The sequence below is a fragment of the Strongylocentrotus purpuratus genome, unplaced genomic scaffold, assembly GCF_000002235.5.
Source record: "Strongylocentrotus purpuratus isolate Spur 01 unplaced genomic scaffold, Spur_5.0 spur5_scaffold_6, whole genome shotgun sequence".
Classification (NCBI taxonomy): Eukaryota; Metazoa; Echinodermata; class Echinoidea; order Camarodonta; family Strongylocentrotidae; genus Strongylocentrotus; species Strongylocentrotus purpuratus.
In genome coordinates, this window is record NW_022145612.1 from 55,605,097 (window position 1) to 55,626,049 (window position 20,953).

A 20,953-nucleotide genomic window follows, 5' to 3' on the forward strand; every position below is an offset into this window, starting at 1 on the left:
TTGCTTGATTAGATATTAAAGTAATGTTTGAAGTAAGCTGCATTTATTTGTGGGTATTCCCAGATTGTTATGAGCTAGCATTATGTGCACGATACTAGTACCCCCACCCCATCCTCCGTGGAATGTAACCCCAAAATGTAACATATACCTACAAATGTTATCATGATTAAACAAATCAAAGGAAACCAACTAAAATCAAATAAAGCTTCAGTAAAATCTTGAAATAAAACATTACGTTTATTATGGCTCATTGCCTGCTGTGTACAAAAAAAAAGAAATCGAAAAAAAAAAAAAAAGATTATGTAGTAAATTCCCCCCCCCCCCCCCTCGTACTGTACCAAGGAGGATTCTTAATTTTAACTTTTGAAAAAATGGACAAAATAATTATGCCCTTGTCTCATGAAATAGCAAAAGGATATTTGCAGAACTGGAGAGTTGGGAAAAAGTGAAGAAGGCAATATAATAGATAAGAAGTATATTTTTTGTCCCCTCCTTCACCCTCCCAGGCTCGTTGGATTTGTTCCTTTATTCACTGTATTTTCATATACCCCTTGTAAGAACCAGGGAGAAAGTCACATCTCCATGTAAGAACCCTGCCAACCACTCCACCCTTCCATGCTGGATCCATGCTGGATCCATGCTGGCTAGTGTCCCCTCAATGACTTGACCCACGCTGGGGCCAACTAGCGGTTGTGAGAGATGAGAAAGTTGGAGAAAGGATACACTGCGATCCTTGGCTACAGGGCGGACCTTCAGAAAATTGATTTGAGGGTTCCCGGATCACGAGAACGACGTCCCACGAGACTGACGATGTCATTTCAGGCTCGCATGCTTTCAGACAACTTAAAAAGTTGTGAATTTTCCATGAAGACCGACAGCTCACTACTGTCTTGTCCGACGGTCTCCCGGGAATACTGACAACTTTTCCTAGTTTTTACGAGACCAACATTACCAGTCTCAAGGGTTGTCGGTCTATCCTTCATGCTACATCCTTCCTCACATACATTTATGATCAAAGTATTAGACATGTAAGTCTTCATACATTGAAATCTTCATATTCCTCATCGTCATCGTCGTCGATCTGTATCGAAAAGTCTCCAAAAGGAGGTGCACCGAAATCATCGTCGTCCTCGTACTGACCTCCAAGAAGGTACTGGTTCTCATCGTGGTAATCGTTTTTGGAGACGCGCTTTGTCCTGTGTGCGTATTCCTCGTCACTCGAATCTCTGAAAGCAAGGAGGGAAAATGTTTTTGATGAATAATCGTAAAGTAAACTCTCAAAGCCCCTTTTTCACCTTCTGAATACAACTATCTACAATAAATGCAAATGTTTCTAGTTTTGCGTAAACGTTCTGTTAAAAACAAGACACATGAATTATTTTTGTTTATAGGTAGATGTAAAAAAAAATAACCAGAATAAGTTGCACAGCATAAAAAGAATATTTGAAATACAGAATATGTTAAGGTAATGGTGTAACGTGATTCGAAGTGTAAACTTTAAGAGATGTCTCGATTTACTTACTTTTCTTCGCTGAAGTCTGAAAATTCAATATACTCCACGGGTTCCATACATAACGTGCACATGTTGTGGATCTCAGCAATGCATTCTAAACAATAAACAGCTAAAATAGGGAGACAAATATGATTGTTATATTACTAATTTTTCTACTTCTTGTATAACTTCAAAGCTAAAGAAAAATTTAATTTACATAGCATGAAAAATTGCGACCAATGATTGTCAATAATTTTGTCTTTAGTGTCTTCAGTTTTTATCATCAAATCGTCAATGAAATTATATCCCTGATTTGTTTAATTTAAACTGTTCCTTTTCTTTTACCTACCTGGACAAGCTGAAGTTCCACAGTTCCTGAAGTTGGTAAGATTGTCTGGTTTTCCCGGCAGTCCACACTCGAGACAGTACTTCCGATCATATCCACAGCAGCCGAGAAACATTCGACAAATCTTTGAACTGTCGAGTAAGAAATAATTGTTAAGACGTTAATCAGCATTTTGCACCAGCTTGAACTTCTGCAGTCTGCGTTCAGAGCTGACGCTGGACTATGCGAAGGAAGGGTTGTTGAAACGAAAATAAACGTGAACATTACGACAAAAAAGAAATAAAGGGACCTTTTAATGCGCCGACAAGAGAAAAATTGGTCACCGTATTTCCAAAAATCGCAAATAGAGGTTTCAGTCCAATACAAAAAAACATCATGTTTTTCCACATGGCTTTAAAATTCTCGAATTTTCTGAGAGGTATATATATATATATATACAGTTTTAAATAGTCGGCGTCCACTCCTTGCCCCATCCCCGGTACGGTCGTGGTCATATTTTAGATTGGTTTCTTGTACTAATCAAAACGTATATTATGGCAGTGTACGTTAAACTAAAATGATAAACCTGAATGAATTAAACCCCCAACGCAAATGAAGTATTACAGATATCACCCTCCGCTGAGAGAATTATTCAGGCAATCGACCCAATGAATACATGTTAGTTTTGTTATTACAGATTCATGAAATCATTATAGTATGATTAACATTAGGACTACTATTCTAAATAAGTATTGCAGAACCAAATTGAATGAGACGGAAGAAGCATGTGAGACAACTGACCGTTCTTTGCTTTAATAACATTATAACATTTACAGTTTAGCAGTGCATTATCACTTTTAGCCGTGCATTATCACTTCTAGCCGTGCTTTTACGGTAGCACTATATGAGAGAGGGAGGATTGGGGAGTCCTGAAAAGGACTGTCGGTAATCTTTCTTTCTTGGGTGTGCGTGTGGTCCTAAAGAGGACTGTTGGTAATCTTTCTTGAGCTTACAGTTCTAAAGAGAACTATAGCGCCGGTTGGAGAGGATCAGTAGTAGGAGGGGCTCATTATTGCTATCTTTTTGTAATATTTATCAAGGTTCACTGTTTCCATTACTACAACAAAAAAAATTGCTTAGACATGCCAAAGTGACTGACGGAGGCGGGGTACTTACCTAGATGCCAATTTGCTCCTGAATCCAATATTCTCCTCAGTCTTATCAGGTCCATGCCTCCCAAATTTCATCATGAGAGCTTCCACCAAGCCGCCTCGTTTCCTCATGATGTGGTTGTAGAGCCAGACGACCCGGTACTTCTCCCTCTCAGGGTAGAAGTAAGCTGCCCCCACCCGGCGAAGTCTTCGGCCGTAAGACTCGGTTAGCACCAGTAGCAGACACAGGAGAAATATGCCTCCTAAAGTGATTTTTTTTTTTTTTTTTAAAGGCGGAAAAAGAGAGCGAGTTCACGAAACCGTTATAGGTACATGTACAAGTTTATATGCAGAAATCCCATTAAAATGCGTGTAAATGTTATTACACACGCTTCATATTATTGGATGTCGTTGAACTTGTATGATAGGGGGTTGTGTGTCCGGACACTCAATAAAATAAAGCATTCACTTTTACCACAGAAAGTATGAATCAAATAGCACTGACCATAATATGTGTTCGTCCTTTATGATATTTTATTACATAAGTCTTAAAGATTTATGAAATAATGTATGTAATTTTCTTCAATTTGCTGGTTTGATTAACCTGACACAACCTGACACAACATCTGGGTATACTTATGACCGTTTCGTGGAACGATGTCCTGGACTCCTTTAATTCGGACATTGAATAGGGAAATCATGTGACTTACCTATTTGGTAGTAGGAGTAGAGATCAGGAGGATTGGCTGCTGGTAGACACTTAGTGGTATCAACGGTGATGTTAGCATGAGATGAAGGATCAAGTGCCTTTATCAAGACTCTGTAGACGTCAGAGAGTAACCCATCACCTTGGACAAGCAGATGGACAGTCCCGGGCACTGCCAATCAAAAGAAATTAGGCTCTGTAAGCATAACTACATACCATACATAAAAAGTGGAATCAGTGTTATTTATAATAAGTGCAGAGTGTTCAAAGAAAATTCATTTCCCCGTGGGATTCGCGCCGGCCCTTTTTTGCCAACTCAAAGCCCTCCTATTCCTCTTGCCGCGTCATATGTAAACAAGGCTTGAGAGGGCAGGGAGGGGAAGAAGTGCCCCCAACAAAAAAAATAACTAAATAATAATAATAATAATAAATAAATAAATAAATAAATGAATTAAAAAAAAATGAATTCAAAATAAATAAATATTTTAATTAATTAATTTTATAAAAAAATATTTAAAAATATAAACAAATAAATATATACAAATACAAATTTTGTTTCTCAAAAAATAACGATTTAGGAAATCCGCCAGCTTCCCAAGGCGCGAAAAGAGTTCCACCGGTTATGTTCTCTGGCATATATACTAATGATGGCATTTATTCGTCGTGATTTTTTTCTGAAGGATTTTTCAGGATCACAAACATTTCTACACTATAACGAAGAAAAGAAAAAGAAGAAGAAGAAAATGAAGAAGAAGAAGAAGTGGAAGAAGAAAGAAAACAAAATAGAAGAGGCAATAATTACATCCTTGCTTGACACTCATCTCGACTTTCTCGCGAATGACGGTGAGGAAAGAGAAAGCAGATATATCTGAGCACATGAGCATGAGAGCATAGCCTGCTTGGTAGAACCACATCACTAATCCATGGACCATCTTCCTACGTTCACTCTTAGCCAGACGTAGTGCAACTGTCAATCAAAAGAAAAACGATGCCGTTTATTTTTGCTGATTTTGGTACTACAATTTCTTTTTTTAGCCTATATAGTTTTGAAAATAATATTTTATATTTAGTAATAAATAATGTATATCAATAATTAAAATTCATTTGAATTAGAGAAAAACGGTGTGATTGTGGAGGAATTATCACTGAGAGACTTAGCCAAGTCTGTTGGTTTTCTGACATTATCATCAACAAGAATGAAAATCTCAGTCACGATGTTGTAGTCATTACATCCCATCCCTTCAATTTGGAAGAAAATGGAGTAACGATTACGCTACTGGAGAATGATTTAGAATGATGCAACCTGGATTGTCAGATTTGGTTAAGCCGGGGCCAAATACCCAATAGGCTATCTATTGCTAATATACATTTTTTGGTAAAGTATTCATACGAATAGAGATTTTGTATGATACACAGATCATCACATTATTGTAGATTGTTTGAATTTGTTTGAATATTATAACTACACATATTCATGAAGAAACAAAATAATGAGAAAAGAGAGATTGACTTAATATGATATACTAAAAAAGAGAAGTTTCTTACATGGCCGGACATAGTAGAGCGTCTCCCGGTCGCTGAGTGGAAATAAAGTGAATTTTTGCTTTGCGCGTCTTTTTTCCTCCAACCTTACAAACTGATCTGTGATGTACACGTTGTCAAACTTATCCTTTGTCAAATATTTCGATTTGTACTTCATGGCCCTGAAAATACAATCCAACACAAAACAAACTTCGTCATATGAGAAGATCCAAAATATATATTAATTCTCTCTTTTTCAAATAAAATGTATTTAAAAAAAACTTGGAAACGATTTTCGCTTATCTTCATGTCCCTGAATAAGTGTTCATGCACCCCTGCAAATATGGTCAAAAGGGCACAACTTCTATCAGGGGTAGCCATCTTTTGCCCACATATCAACTTTTCAAATTTAATTAAAAAGAAAGAAAGAAAAACTCACTTTAGAAACAGGAACACGACGGAAAATGATAAACAGTAGTTGACCCAAGACAGAACCGTTCTGATAATCGATGTCCTGCCTCCGATTTCCTCGATGATGGCGTTCTTGATGTCGTCAGGGGTCTTCGAGAAATTCCGGTTGAGGGAGAACTCGTGAGTGAACTCGAAATCGACAGTGAACTGTTCCTCTAACTTATCCACGGCAACGTCGAAGGCTGGGTTTTAAACAGACAATGGGTAGTTGAGGCTAAATGCTAAAAAGGGCATAGGCTAACCGGTGTGCATACCCTTTCAAAACCCAGTTGACATTAGAAGAACTACAAAGTGTCCTTTAATAATAATTTTGTATATTTCGTAAATTTCCCCCTCCCTTTTACAAAACCTGGATCTGCTCTTGACAGGGGTGGCGAAACGTCTTTCAAATTGAAGGGGGATAAAAAGGGCACTTTCTGGAAAAAAGGGGCCCCTACACAGGAAAACCTCAAAGCAAAAATATATAACATTTTTAAACATTGGTAGGCCCTTATATCTCTACATTGTGATTTGATTATCAGGGATGATTTCATTGTTTGTTTCTCTCTTTACATGTTTCGAGTAGATACCGCTTAAGCATCAGACTTTGCAGTTTGAAGTGATGGTCTTAATTTTCATTTGTGAGCGAGCAAAGCTAGCGTGCAAAAATGTTAAGATGTTTGAGTTCACAGTGCAAAAAATTACATCTTATAAAGAGGAAAACAAATCCTAATCATGAAATACTTAAAAGATCTTTATCAAAGGTAATTAATACAAAGTTTTGGGAAAATTCGAAAATTGGGTGGATAGTGATTCATTACAATTTTGATATATTTGGATGCCCCTGTGGATGTATTATGAACACTAGAGATTTTAGCCCCTAAAACACTTCTGCTTTCGAGAAAAATTGAATATAAAAATTTACCGGTGCTCCCGGTAAATTTTGATAAATTTCAAATAGCGCCTACGACCCTACTATGGTAGCCGCGACCATAAAAATCTCAGAATATGTATAATTTTTTAAACGGGAATAGCTAATCGGTCGATTTTAGACAAGAAACATTGTTTTATAGCTTAATTAATATCTTGACCTTGAGAGGGAGCTATACAACATAAAGACTTTATTATTTACAATTTCATAACTTTACACTCGATTTCAACCGCGACAACGATCACTGAATATTGTTAGATCGCTTAAGCATCCAATATACTCATTTGAACCAAATTCATGAACGCAATCCAAAACTTTGTATTACCTTTAAGAAACACAATTATGTTATATTAACTTATAATAATGCGAGCGAGCAAGCTTTGACTGAAATTTAAGAAACAGTCGCTTTTAGTCGCTTTAAAGTAGGAGCACCGTATTTTAAGTTGAAAGGGAAAAAATCCTAAATTCAAGGGACACTTATAAGAAAAGAAAAGGAGCATGTGTCAAAGTAAAAATCGGAATTATCAGAGGCGAAAATGGGGCACTACTCGCACCTGATAAGGGGCACTCACCAGAGATGAAAAAGGGCACTTTTGAGAACGGAAAAGGACACTTATTACAAAGAAAAAGGGGAAATTATCAGGAGGAAAATGACACTAATTATAAAAGGGGAAGGGGCACTTATCAGAGGTGAAACGGCAAAGGGGCATTTCTTGTACCAGAAAAGGGGCACTCACCTGAGATGAGTAAGGGCACTTGTGATTGTGAGAATGGAAAGGGGCACCTATGAGCTTTTGATAGATGCATTAATCAGACGTGTGAGAAGGTGCATTTATGAGAAAGGGAAGTGGATTTTGATAAAAAATAAAAGGGGCATTCATCAGAAGGAAAATCGGTACTTATTTGAAAGACAAGGGGCACGTGTCAACATAACGAGAGCACTTATGAGAGGTGAGAAGGGGCACTTTTAAGAAGGGGAATAGGCACATATTAAAACAGAAAAGGCTCTTGTTGAAGTAAACTAGGCATATCTCAGATTTGAATAGGGGCAATTATCATCGGTGAAGGGGGCACTTATCCCAGGTGGTAAGAGGCACTTTTAAGAATGTGGAACGGGCACCAATTATAAATAAATGGGTCACTTATCTGAAGTAAAATGGGGCACCTTTCTTTTGCAAGAAGGGGCACTTTAGGGGAACTGTGCCTACAAGCCTATATAATTGCTTTTTTTTTTTTTTCTGATCGCGAGTAGAATTAAAGAGTAAAGAAATGTTACCATCATTGCAATTTACCTTGTGTTGCCTTGTCTACAATCAAGCTGACTAACATTGGGAAAAGACAGAGAAGTTTGCCCACTAAATGAAAGAGACAAAAAAATAAATTGTTGAAGGATACATCTATAACTGGCATGGTCACAATTTGAATGGAGGTGATAAGAAAAAGAGTTGTTATCAATCAGGACCTTGTTTCATGAAACTATATCAAGTTACAAAAACTGATATTAGTTCAGTAGCAGTTCTAGAGGGTGGATCGGGGCTCGAGAGTCCCAAATTTCCTTGATAAATGATTTAAGTGAGACACATTTTACGTAGAAAATGAATGCCCAAAGCCCCCCCCCCCCCCACAAAAAAAAGAAGAGTATGCTAGAACTGCATTAGTATAAACTACGTATAAATAGCTGCGAGCAAATACAATTGAATTTGGGCACTTGTTATTGATAACAAGTTTTATGAAACAGGGCATCATAAAGATATTTGAAGTAAAATCTGGAGGCGAGATAAATCATCTACAAAGTGGTCATTCGAAGGAAGATTAACAAATTGAGGAGGATGATTATATAAAATGGCAAACATATAGGTCTACTTTCTGGGAACATGTGATAAGCATGTTAAGAAGTTGTAATGTCTCGCTATGTTGAACTAAATTCATACAAACACGATATAATATTATACGCAACAAATCACATACAAAATATACCACCGAACACATAGATACGAATTAATGGATCAGACTTGTACAGGATGTGCACGGTATGAAAAGTTAAGACTAAGATATTCTCCATCCTCCCAAGGTAGTTAAGGCCAAACAGGAAAGGTCCATTATTTGTTCTGTCAACTAAGCCTAAATCGAGAATAATCGGTACCAGTGCATTCTTAAACTCTAGTAACCTTTGTCTGGGCCCCTCCCTTATTTTTCGACATTCCCCCCCCCCCCCTCAAAATCATTATTCTTGATACACACATATATGCACATAAATAAAATAATTTTAATTAAAAAAAAAAAAACTGGATCCTTACTTTTTGGCCTTATACTACCTCTAAAGGATGAACATGGGATGGGGCATGGGGAGGTCTTCGTTTTATTAAAAACTGACAATGGCTAGGAGACGCTCAACTGGATATCATCAACTTCTTATACTTACTGTTAGCAACCTCACAAAGTTTACTTGTCAGATCGACAATGCCGCAGAGAATACCTAATCCTTTAGCCCTACACTTGTCTGCCCCTTCCTCAAACTTGTCGTAGCATATATCCCTTGGTCTTCCCATCCTCTCATTACACTTATCCACCAAGGTATCCATCCAGTCGAAGAATGCTTGGATCGCATCACCTAGACAAACAGGGTGCATTATTCGAATTCACATCAAAGTCGGCATCGATTTTGCATACGAGTCAAAACAAAGTTCAGTTGAGTGAAACGTTAATACGCATATATCAACAATCAAATTATGCAACATACATGTACATGAACATTACGAAAAAATATTGTCGCTATAATACCAATGAAAGACTATTATATGGCATAAAGTAGTTTCGGCATTGCAAGCAAGCTGAGCCAGCTGTGAAGAAATCAATGGGAATATATCATTATCGAGATCTATACCAAGGATGATTGGTTCACTTATAACATGACAGAAAATGAAATTGGATATCTTGAATGGTAGTTTGAGAAGCGGAAATGTAAATGCTGCGATGATGAAAGGGAAAGAGACGAGCAAAGATAAACATGTCAAGAAAATAAAGACTACCTATGACCCTCTTTATAGGCCTAAATTAGGATTATTTTGAGAATGAAGACCAAATAAAACCCATTAAAACCTACCATAAAGATACATGTATATGACAATACTCTCGGTTTGAGTCTGTTTTGATAACTTGGTATGATATGATAATTTGGAATTTTATTGAATTCATTAAATTCTTACCGATGGCTTTGACTGCATCTACGAGTGCCATGAATGCTTCGCTGGCTTTGTCAACAAGCTTCTTCACTGTCTCTATCATATCCTTCACACCATTAACAATACCTGTATGACAAAGGTTGAGACACAGACAAGACAGAGAGGAGGAGAAAGTGAGAGAGAGAGAGAGAGAGAGAGAGAGAGAGAGAGAAAGAGAGGGAGGGGGGAGAAGAGAGAATGACAGGGGTTAGAGAGAGTGAGTGAGAGAAAGAGACATAGAGACAGGAAAGAAAGTGATGGAGACAATAAAAAAGCAAGATAGAACACGACAAAAGGAGCAAGAGAGGGATAGAGAGCGATAGAGTGAGCATTGGATATAAAGCATCGTTAACATTTTGTATAGTAATATCAAAATATGTTAAATTTTTCTATAAAAACTATTTTTAAAGAGATCGTTCGTTCGTTCGTGTCTCCTTAGATCAAGATAGTAATGTAAAGTTCCTTAACTTAGAAGTAAATTAAATTAAATTAAGTTCTTCCATCGCTCGATTGCTGCAATGGCCGTTTCATTAACAAGGGACAGGTCTTCATCTGTGCAACCCGTTCCGCCGCACTGCAAGAGGTGGTCCATCGTCTGAGTCTCTCCGCAGTCGCAGAGAGTATCTCCTTCATGGGCATAGCCCCATCTTGCCATATTGACCTTACACCGTCCCATTCTCGTCCGCATTCGATTTAGGCATTGCCACTCCGGCCACTTCAGGTTAAGACCTTTGATGAGTACGGGCTTGACTGATGGTGGAGGATTCTGTTCAGGTGGTGGGACAGAATCGAGGAAGCTGTGTCGGGATATAAGTCGTTTGTGGGGTTGTAAGTATCCGTGTAGCATGTGTCTGTCATCTGTCGCCTGCTTCATCCGTTCCTTTAGGCAGGTGTTAGTGCGCCTTTGGTTAGGAGATCCAATGCCAGCGAGGTGATATATCTCCTCAACTTTTGTTGGTTTCAGACATCCTGTTATCTTTCGATATGTGTTATTGAGTGTGGTGTCAAGCTTCTTCACATGGGCTGATCTGCTCCAAACTGGGCAAGCATATTCTGCGGATGACATGCATAGAGCAACAGCTGCACTTTGTACAGTTTTGGGGTCAGCGCCATAGTGTGAAGATACTAGCTTCCCGATGATGGCATTTCGAGATTCTACTTTGCCTATTGTCTTCTCGATATGTTTCTTGAAGGATAAAGTGCGGTCAAGTTTTACACCTAAATACACTGGATGCTCGCAGTGGTTAAGTTGCACATTGTTCCACTTTAGCTTCAGTTCTCTCTTTGCCTCCCTGTTCTTCAAGTGGAAAACACACACCTGAGTCTTGGATGGGTTTGCCCGTAGGTAGTTTGCTCTGTAGTACTCCGAAAGGCTTGCGAGCGCTGTGTTGAGATGGAGTTCAACAGCTTCGAAGGTACTATGCTGGGCTGTGATGCAGGTGTCATCTGCATAGATGAAGTTTCGAGTGTTCTCTGTTGAAGGGATGTCAGCAGTGTATATGTTGTAGAGTGTTGGCGCCAGGACGCCACCCTGGGGGAGACCGTTTTTCTGTTTCCGCCATCTGCTCTTCTGCCCATCCAGTTCGACAAAGAAGCGTCTGTTCTGCATCATCTTCTGAATGAATCTGGTGAGTTTGAGGTCATTTGTGATGTCATGAAGTTTTGTCTGTAGCCTTCGGTGATTGACAGTGTCATAAGCCGCAGATAAATCCACAAATACTGCACCTGTGATGAGGTTGTTCTGAAAACCGTCTTCGATGTGTTGGGTCAGGTTGAGAAGTTGTCCCGTGGTGGATTTTCCTGGTCGGAAACCTGCCTGCTCACAGTTCAGTTGGCTGTCAACGTGAGGCCCAATTCTGTTGAGAATAAGGCGTTCAAGCAGCTTGTATGTTTGGCACAGGAGCGAGATCGGTCGAAAGTTCTTGGCTTCGTTCGAGTCCTTTCCTGGCTTGAGGATAGCGACGACTTTGGTTCGGAGCCACTGTTTTGGGACACATGTGTTCTCGATGCAGTTGTTAAACATGTCTAGCAGCCATTTCTGTGCTACAGAGCCCATGTGTTTGATCTGCTCCGATCTGATGTCATCGATGCCTGCCGCCTTGTTGACGTGTAGCGTGGAGATACCTTTCTGTAGTTCTTCTTCAGAAATAGGTCTTGTGAAAAGAGACATGTTCTGGTCAACTCCAGGTAGTTTGTGCCTGTGTGAATTAGTCGTCTTGGGGGCCTTTCCATTTTTCAACAGCTGATTTGCTACTTCGTCAGCCGTAACATTATAATGCTGTTGAGCTCTGGTGCTGTCAATTCCGAGCTTGCGTATGGTGGCCCACGCTTTCCTGCTGCTGTGTCTTAAGTCTGTTGTTTCAATCATGTGCTGCCACATCTGCCTATGTCGTTGAGATATCCTTGATATAAGCTCTTCTCCAAGGTTGATGGTATCCTCTGAGAAGGCATCTGTGTCGTAGGCTGTGGTGTAGTTTGCCAGAAGCTGACTTGATTCCTCATCGATGCCTGGAATGTATGTCGTGCGGCAGCCTCTTGGGATATGTGTACGTGACACCTTCTTGACTATATCTATGAAGGATTCATAGTTCTTTAAAGAGATTATATGACGTTTATTATGTTCAATTTGCCGTTTATTTGCAAGCAAAGGTTTGTAGTTTCCATTTTCAAGCGTTCAAATTTTAAGCATGATCAACAGACCCGATATTTAAAACTTATAACAACATAAAGAGAAGAAGGGGTGGATTACCCACCTCTCCGATTACTTACCTGAAATGGACCAGGGCAGTGACATCACCTCACCGCCATCACATTGCCTTCCACATTTCTAAACACAAAGGTGAATGTGTGAAGTATTCTCCTCATCAACACAACATTCCCACCTCTCCCACTACTTATCTGAAAAGTGGGCGGTGACATCCACTCCACCACGACCACCATTACCACTACCACCACCACCACCACCACCACCACCACCACCACCACCACCATCACCACCCCTTCTCCATCACCCTTTAGTATATTTACCAGAAAGAGGAGAGGTGACAATCTGAAAGATAGTCGATGATTGGTTCATGGCTAAGGCGCTTCCGCAAGCTTGGGCACGGCTGGCTGCATCCAGGTTATATGTGAGGTTTGCCAGAGGTCCGCCTAGTAAAAGGATGTAGGCATAGGCCATCAAGATCACCCGTCCTTTGCCTTCAGCGTCATGGACAACATAGAATAGAAAGTCATTACTTTGACTAGTGGTGTGGATACGCCGGGTGGGGCACGAACTCCCCCCATCGAATTAAAAAAAAAAACGAAAGAAAGACAAGGAAAAACAAGGAAAGGGAGAGCGGAAAAATGCGTGAAATGATTATAGGATCGTCTACATGTGGCCTCTATAATTCGCACTTCATTCACCGCGTAAAACCGGTTCCCCCCTCCCCCTCCTGATGCTATTACCCATACGATGACTGTACCCAGGGTATGTCACAACTGTTGAGGGGTGTGTTTTTCGTTCGAGATAACAGGATCTAAGTAACAAGAGTAAAGGGCTATGAAAGCAAGAAACACAAAGTAGAATATCCAGAGGATAAAGACCTCATACTCTCTATGAGTTTATGAAAATGATGTAACATAAGAAATAAATATGTTCATCTTTTTTATGAATTGACGAAATTGGCACCATGTGTACTAAACACGAAGAAGAATATACAGGAAGAGTGAGGGATTTTTTTTTGGGGGGGGTGTGGGGGGGGGGGGGGTTAAGAGTATGCCAATATTCTTCAACTTTTGAAATTGTGACATCAAACAGATTTTCATGTATTATATTATTATCTGTATACCCAATTTCATAAAACAGTTAGTTGAAGTGATATAAACAACCACAAACCTGTAAAGAATTGCGGCAGCATCAGTGTAACTATGCAGCGCACCCGGGAAGAAAAGGCCAGTCCAAAACAGAATATGAATCCTAGGATGGACGTTGTTGTGACCGCTCTCTTCCACTCATAGCCCATGATGAAGATGAAGATGAAATAGAAGAGGAAAGCAAGTATGCAACCCGAGAGGAAACCAGCGATGTTCTTGCCCAAGGTGTTGGGGTAAGAACCGGGCACACAACACCACTTCCAGCAACACTGCAAAGAAGAGGTTGAAATTTACCCGTTTGATTGCATGTGATGTTAATGCTTTTAAACCTAACCCGAATTTCCTTCACACTTCATAGACGTGTGACCAAATTAATTTGCAAGAAAGGTAATATGGCTTTGTGCCTGTCAGATATTTTGAAGAAAATGCCACCCTTTCTTTAGGGCGTGATTTATAGGCCTATTCTTCTCATGGTTTGTTCAGAATAAGGAAAACAATCAATTTCCATACACTTTGAAGAAACAAGAGGCAGTCAAAATCATCAGAAGATTATCAGAATGTTACCATTATCATCGTCATCATTATAATCATCATCATCATTATCATCGTCATCATCGCTACCACCATCATCATCGCCAGCTCCACCACCACCACCACCATCATTATAATCATCATCCAAAATCCTCCTCCTCTCCTCGTCATCACCATCATTATCATCATCTTCAGCACCAAGCATCCCTCTCCCCTTTCCCCTCCTCCTCCTCCTCCCCGTGATCTCACCATTACCATCATCATCCATAGCATTCCTAGCATTCCCAACATCATCCTCATCACCATCATCATCACCGTCATCATCATCATCATCATCATCACAACCACCACCACCATCATCATCAGCTCCTACATCATCATCTTCGTCATTATTTAGAAGTAATTTTATTACCTTTGCCTCAGCCGGCGTCCGATCTCGGAAGACCTTTTTCAGGCATTTGCAAAGACACCAGCAGAAGCACGTTAGAATCTTCCAGATGATGAAGAAAATAATCTTCAAAACAACCTTGATGAGCCCTGGCCGTTCATCAGCTGCCAACGCGCCTGTAGCGGCTACGTCTTGTTCAAAGATCTTTACGGATGGCCTTCGACGTTGATCCTTCTTTTGGCTGCCCTTGTCTTTTCCTTTCTTCTCTTCTTTTTTCTTCCCTGGCGTCACTTTCCGGTCCATTTCTTCCTCATCATCGTAATCAGACCATTCGCTTGCACTTTCTCCCTGCAAGATAAGACAAGAACAACGTAAATTGCTTTTATACAATCAATGGAGGCATCGTTATTTTGGATAAGGACAGGAACAAATTGTAAAATCAAGCTTCCATATTAAAGGTACTATGTCCCATTTGCAGGCCAAAAAATGAAAAAGTTAAATTCCAACAGCATTTGAAAGATAATACTAATTTAGAACTTCCCTAAAAAAAAAAGGGGGGGGGGGGCTTGAAAATGTCTTTAAGTGCAAAAATAACTTCTATTAGTTGTCGAATCGACTTAAGAGCTATAGAGCCAGTAAGTAATAGTCTGATTTTCAGACAATTGTACCGAATGGACATACGTTTTATGCTGCGCAAATATTCAATCATTTTAATTTTGGCCATTACAAGAAGTGGGTTATTGATGTAGACAAATGCTCATGTAGCCTTTACAGCTCATTTTGTGTATGTTATTACCAAAGAAGAAAAAAAAAAGCCAGTCAGTCACTCAATAGTGTCTGACGGTGAAGTCTAGCAAGTAAACAGGTTTCCTTGCATAATTTGAATATTAGGACACTGCTAACGTTTAAATTTCGCAGATAGGACCTACATGATATATTCATAATTCCTGCAAAGTTCTACAGAATTTGAGGTTGGCTGCAAAAGGGACATAGTATCTTTAAAGTTATATCTTTTATGTTTTTGAGAAGTAGTTGTGAGAAAACGACACCTGCTCGTCACTGGACAGGTGCGGCAAATGCTTGTGCTAGTTCTCTTGATGCAAAAGTCCGGTGGTCGGATTTCAGGAAGAAAGACCGGCCGGTGTCCATTTAGTTTTAGAATTTAATCTGTCATGTGTCTACAGTAAAACACATACATGTACCACATAAAATTTGTGTACTTGTGCCCCTCTAAAGGCACCTGAAAATGCATGAGAAAAAGCTGGCACCAGGCAAAGTAGCGTCCCTTGCGTGATGGATGAAAAGAATGAAAGCAGAGAACAAAGAGAACAAAGAAGATTAAAGGTACTATGTCCCTTTTGCAGCCAACCTCAAATTCTGTAGAACTTTGCAGGAATTATGAATATGTCATGTATGTCCTATCTGTGAAATTTAAACGTTAGCAGTGTCCTCATATTCAAATTATGCAAGGAAACCCGTTTACTTGCTAGACTTCACTGTCAGACACTAATGAGTGACTGACTGCCTTTTTTTCTTCTTTGGTAATAACATACATGAAAAGAGTTGTAAAGGGTACATGAGCATTATTTTGCCTACATCAATAACCCACTTATTGTGATGGCCAAGATTAAACTGATTGAATCTTTGCGCAGCATAAAACATATGACCATTCGGTACAATAATTGTCTGAAAATCAGGATTATTACTTTTGGGCTCTATAGCCCTAAAGTCGATTTGACAACTAATAGTCGTTATTTTCCCACTTGAAGACATTTTCAAGCCCCACCTTTTTTAGGGAAGTTCTAAATTAGTATTATCTTTCAAATCCAGTTGGAATTTAACTTTCTCATTTTTTTGGCCTGCAAATAGGAAATAGTACCTTTAAGGGAGGGATTATATCATTTTATTTTCCCCCCTCCCTTTCCCCTCTCTTTATCTCCTTTAAAAAAAAAATTATTCGATGAGGGAAAGGATATGTATTATGTGCCCCCTCCCCCCCCCCCCCCGAAGCTACGCCACTGATTATATAGGCAGTAATGACATTGATTACGCACAGTTATTCTTCTAGTGTTTATACCAAGGCGTTATGTGCTAGGACCAGTAATTATTTTGAAGAAGTTTATATTCAATATATCAGAAATCTATTGATTTGTTCTAGATAATATTGTAAAAGACAAATATTTATGATTGTTATTGCTATTTGATGCATAATATTCGTAAATCCAAAGGCAAATGTAGCAGCTTTATTTTTGTTAAGCGTCCGGACATCTACAACCCCCGTTATAATAACTGTAGCCTAGACGATCTAGAAAAACTAAAACAAACAATAACGAAAAGTACAAAATAAACACATCCCCCCAAAAAATCTATAAATTAAAAACATAGGCCTAGTCTAGTTTGACTTTAAATGTTAGTAGATATGGTAAACTACTGACCTCGTCCTCGCCTTGTGGCCCACCTAGCATTGACTGCAACTGTGTTTGAATGAAATCCTCAGCAGTATTCTGTAATTCATCTATGGCATCATCCTTCATATCCTCCATCATATCGTCTACTTCTTTTTTCACCTTCTTTTTTACTTTCTTCTTGACCTTTTTCTTGACTTTCTTCTTGGCCTTATCCTTGGCCTTTTTCTTCGCCTTTTTCTTTACTTTCTTCTTCGCTTTGTCCTTGACCTTCTTTTTCACCTTCTTTTTCGCCTTCTTTTTAGCCTTCTTCTTCACTTGCTTTTTTACTCGCTTCTTTGCCTGCTTCTTTGCCTGCTTCTTGACCTGTTTCTTGGCCTGCTTTTTAATTTGTTTCTTCGCCACTTTCTTTCCGGTTTTCTTTGCTGCCCTCTTGCCACCTTTCTTGGCCGCTGATCCTGCTACTTTCATCATCTTGACGGTTTGTTGATTGTTAACTAACTATTAAGAAAAAATAGAACAGACAACGTAACTGAAGAACGGATGTGGCGAATCCATGATGACCAGCATCTGTCACCAACTTTTGGGGTGAAGATACAACAATTATCAGGATTATTGATTAGCTATCTAGTATCTAGCTGAACTAGCTGCAGCTGAATGCGAATAATTGGGAATCAAGAGCAAAACATATCAACGAGATTCAAGGCAAGCGCTAATAATCAAGCGCAAACTTTAAAGCTGCGCTTATGCACAGCATAACTGGTGCGCGTATATATGGCCAACTAGCTGTGATGCATGCTGCATAATAATGATGATGAAAGTAAGATCTCGAAAAAGAAAAAAATCGAGGCCCGGCCGTGCGAGTGAGTGCCATCTTGGATCTTGGATTCTTTTCCTCCTAAATACTCCGAAGAAGAGTTTTGACTGGAGGTGGGGGAGGGTGGATGATTCCATTTTGGAAAAAAGTTCTTTAGTAACTGCATTTTTAAATGATAAAAATGATCATGATCAAAGCCGTATTATCAGTATGGCGGTGTGACCAAAGTTCGCGCGTGACCAAAGTTCGCTTTCTCAAAAAATCGGTAAGATTTCGAAAATCTGATATCACCAATGGAAAGAGGGTCATAAAATTACCCAGAAATGAAATTTTCTTTAGAATTGGGTGCGAAATTGTGAAAATATTGACAAAAGATCGGCAAATTTTGCAGTTATTTCCCGGAGTTATTTGCGTCCGTTCCGAAAAATTATCAATTTACCGATAAGGGTCTGGAAATCTTTATTTTGAGATCAGAAATCCTTAAAATTGTAAGTAAAGAGTGGTACTAACTGATTGTACGATATCTTGCCTTGCAAATTATGATATTACCTTATTTTTGATGGATCGCATTTTTTGATAAATCAACTGTAAACCACAGTGCGTGAAGTTAGGTCTCATTATTTTTATGACTTTTTTAGATGCGGCGCGCACGCGTGATCGGACATCGAATTTTTAGATCGCGATATCTCCGAAATCCTTCGACGGTAAATTTTTCTAGTTGAACCAATCTGTAGTAAAAAACTTTGCCGTCCATTTGGTAATAATTGAAATAAATAAAGTTGTGTAGAATGTGAGAAATCATAGATCGAATATCACATTTTGTAATATGTTCTAAAATGTCCGCGAACTTTGGTCACCCCTTCATACAACTAACCCTCATGATGATGACCCCCGGACAAGTTAACCCTATAACTTCCAACCTGTGGTTTGCTTTGGGTGCCGGCACGTATAATGCAGATAGAAAGGGGACACCAGAATAGGGTCATCAGCATAGGGGTGGGGGTGGGGGTGGGGGGGGGGGGGGGGTTTCCAATACCATACTCGTGCCCCCGCCCATAGATGGGCCACTGGACAAGAGGGTAATCAAACCACGTGGTATATTCATCCGATTACCGGGGGGGGGGGGGTAATGTAATCGTTCGACATGGGATAATTGGGGTAAATTCCAGTCAGCTTATTAAATAACTGAATCATAATTTAAAAACTGGGACTGAGTGGGACTTTTCGGAAGCTACAGATTTTCTTCTTTTATCCGAGGGGGGGGGGGGACCATATATTTCAGGTAGATTCAGAGGCTTTTAAACATCATTTATATATAGTAGTGGGCAAAATCTTGAAATACAACTCAATAACACTTTGTCATTTTGAGATGCATCATTGCCTAGACTATACATAGGCTACAAGGATGCGCAAAGGTAACATTCATGTTTCGTTTTGATTCTTTTTTCTCCATAGCACCCTTATCCTGCTTTCTTACCCTGCTTTCTTATTTTCTTTCCTTCTTTTTTTTAATTTTGCCCTTTTCTTTGAATTGTATCTTTTCTTTATTGATTTATGTTACCTCTCATCATGAAGAATATAATAGACTGTATTCATGTTTTGTTTTTCTTCGAATAAAGTATCATGAATCAATGTATGAAATATGGAAATTTCTCCACATTTTTGTTTATGTGAAAATTTACTTGTTATATTTAATGAAATGTGAACCTTAACGCTATTTTGTTTATGAGAGAAAAGCATAAAAACATTTTTTTTAAAGATGCTCGGTTCTTACGTCAACACCTTGGGCAAGAACATCGCCGGTTTCCTTTCGAGTTGCCTACTTGCTTTCGTCTTCTATTTCATCTTCATCTTTGATTTAAAAAAAAATCATGCAACTGCCTGAACCAACCCGGCCGTCTAGATTTTGCGAGCAAGCCGTAATATTATTGGCGTAGATCCCTGGGGATACGGGACTCCCGGCTCAACATTGTTGGAATTTGGCTTGCATAACCCAACCCTATATACACGCACTTATCGACAAAATATTAAATGATGATGGGCCTACATGTTTTGGAACTATTAAATGTTAATGTATAAGTTTTATTAGTAGTACATGTATTTCTAGTTAAAACTCAGACGAGTATTTTGGAGGACCAACCGACCAAGAACCAAGATATGCCTACATGCCGTGTGTCCGGACAGGTTGGTTACCCGGATAGTTAAATTAAAAAAACAGTAATTTAAAGAAATTTACATGCAATGTTTCAGACATCTTTTTAATACTTATATAGGACAATATTATAAACATATTATATTATATCAATTATATTATTGTATTATATCAATTATATTATTATATTATATAAATTATATTATTATATTATATAAATTATATTATCATTACTATTGTTATTATTATTATTCATTATCATTATTATTTTTCTTGTTATTGTCATCGTCAACATCATCTTCACAATTTATCATTATTGGCATTACTACTAAATGTATAATTGCATTATCAATAAACTAAAAAAATAGTAATAAATTTTAAAACTAATATTACAGAACAATCATAATAGTGAAACATACAAGTAAATAAATACAACAACATTTAGGCTATTTCTGCGCACCTATACATTCCACTTTGAAATTGACGAGAATTTTGTATCGGATTACCCTGGTTTCTGATCTCATCTTATATAGTAGGCGTGCAGAAAATATCATCAAAATTCGAGTAAAAACAATGTCACTTTCACAATAATGGGCGTTGGTGTGAAAACAAAGGTTCTCAGGAATTTTGACGTGAAAGGTGAGGTTTGTGAATAAATTACTTCAGAGTAAGGGGGGCTACGCCATGCAGAGCAAGACTATACCTATTTGTCGAGAGGAGAACTGGTACCCACTTGGAAATGGTTCCCATATGCTAAATTTAAAATCAGCAGTAATCAAATGATTTAGAAAATAACGAAAAATGGAATACAACTATAATTGTGCATGCAAACACCGGAATAATGAGCCAAGTGATCGCGCTTCTTCTTCTTCTTGATTTGTTCGTAAGTCGAGAGGAAACCTTAGTGTTACTGTTAGGCTCACAGTAGTATTTGGAATACTAAATGCAATCTTTTCTGTAAAAAAAACTGAATATTACCAAAAATAATAATAAAAAATAATAATTGAT

The 20,953-nt window shown here is 38.7% G+C and overlaps 1 protein-coding gene across 1 annotated transcript; it reads right to left on the reverse strand.

The window, feature by feature from the left end:
* Positions 1-1,518: 1,518 nt before the first annotated feature.
* Positions 1,519-17,450, reverse strand: LOC105438251 (DC-STAMP domain-containing protein 2-like). Its single transcript, XM_031000080.1, has 14 exons — positions 17,007-17,450; positions 14,596-14,919; positions 13,668-13,921; positions 12,825-13,072; positions 9,783-9,884; positions 8,999-9,187; positions 7,869-7,931; positions 5,635-5,848; positions 5,220-5,377; positions 4,477-4,641; positions 3,679-3,846; positions 2,994-3,231; positions 1,842-1,969; positions 1,519-1,622 (listed from the first exon to the last, which is right to left on the reverse strand). Exons 1-14 carry the CDS (start codon positions 17,448-17,450, stop codon positions 1,519-1,521), a joined length of 2,799 nt encoding a protein of 932 aa, XP_030855940.1.
* Positions 17,451-20,953: the final 3,503 nt, after the last annotated feature.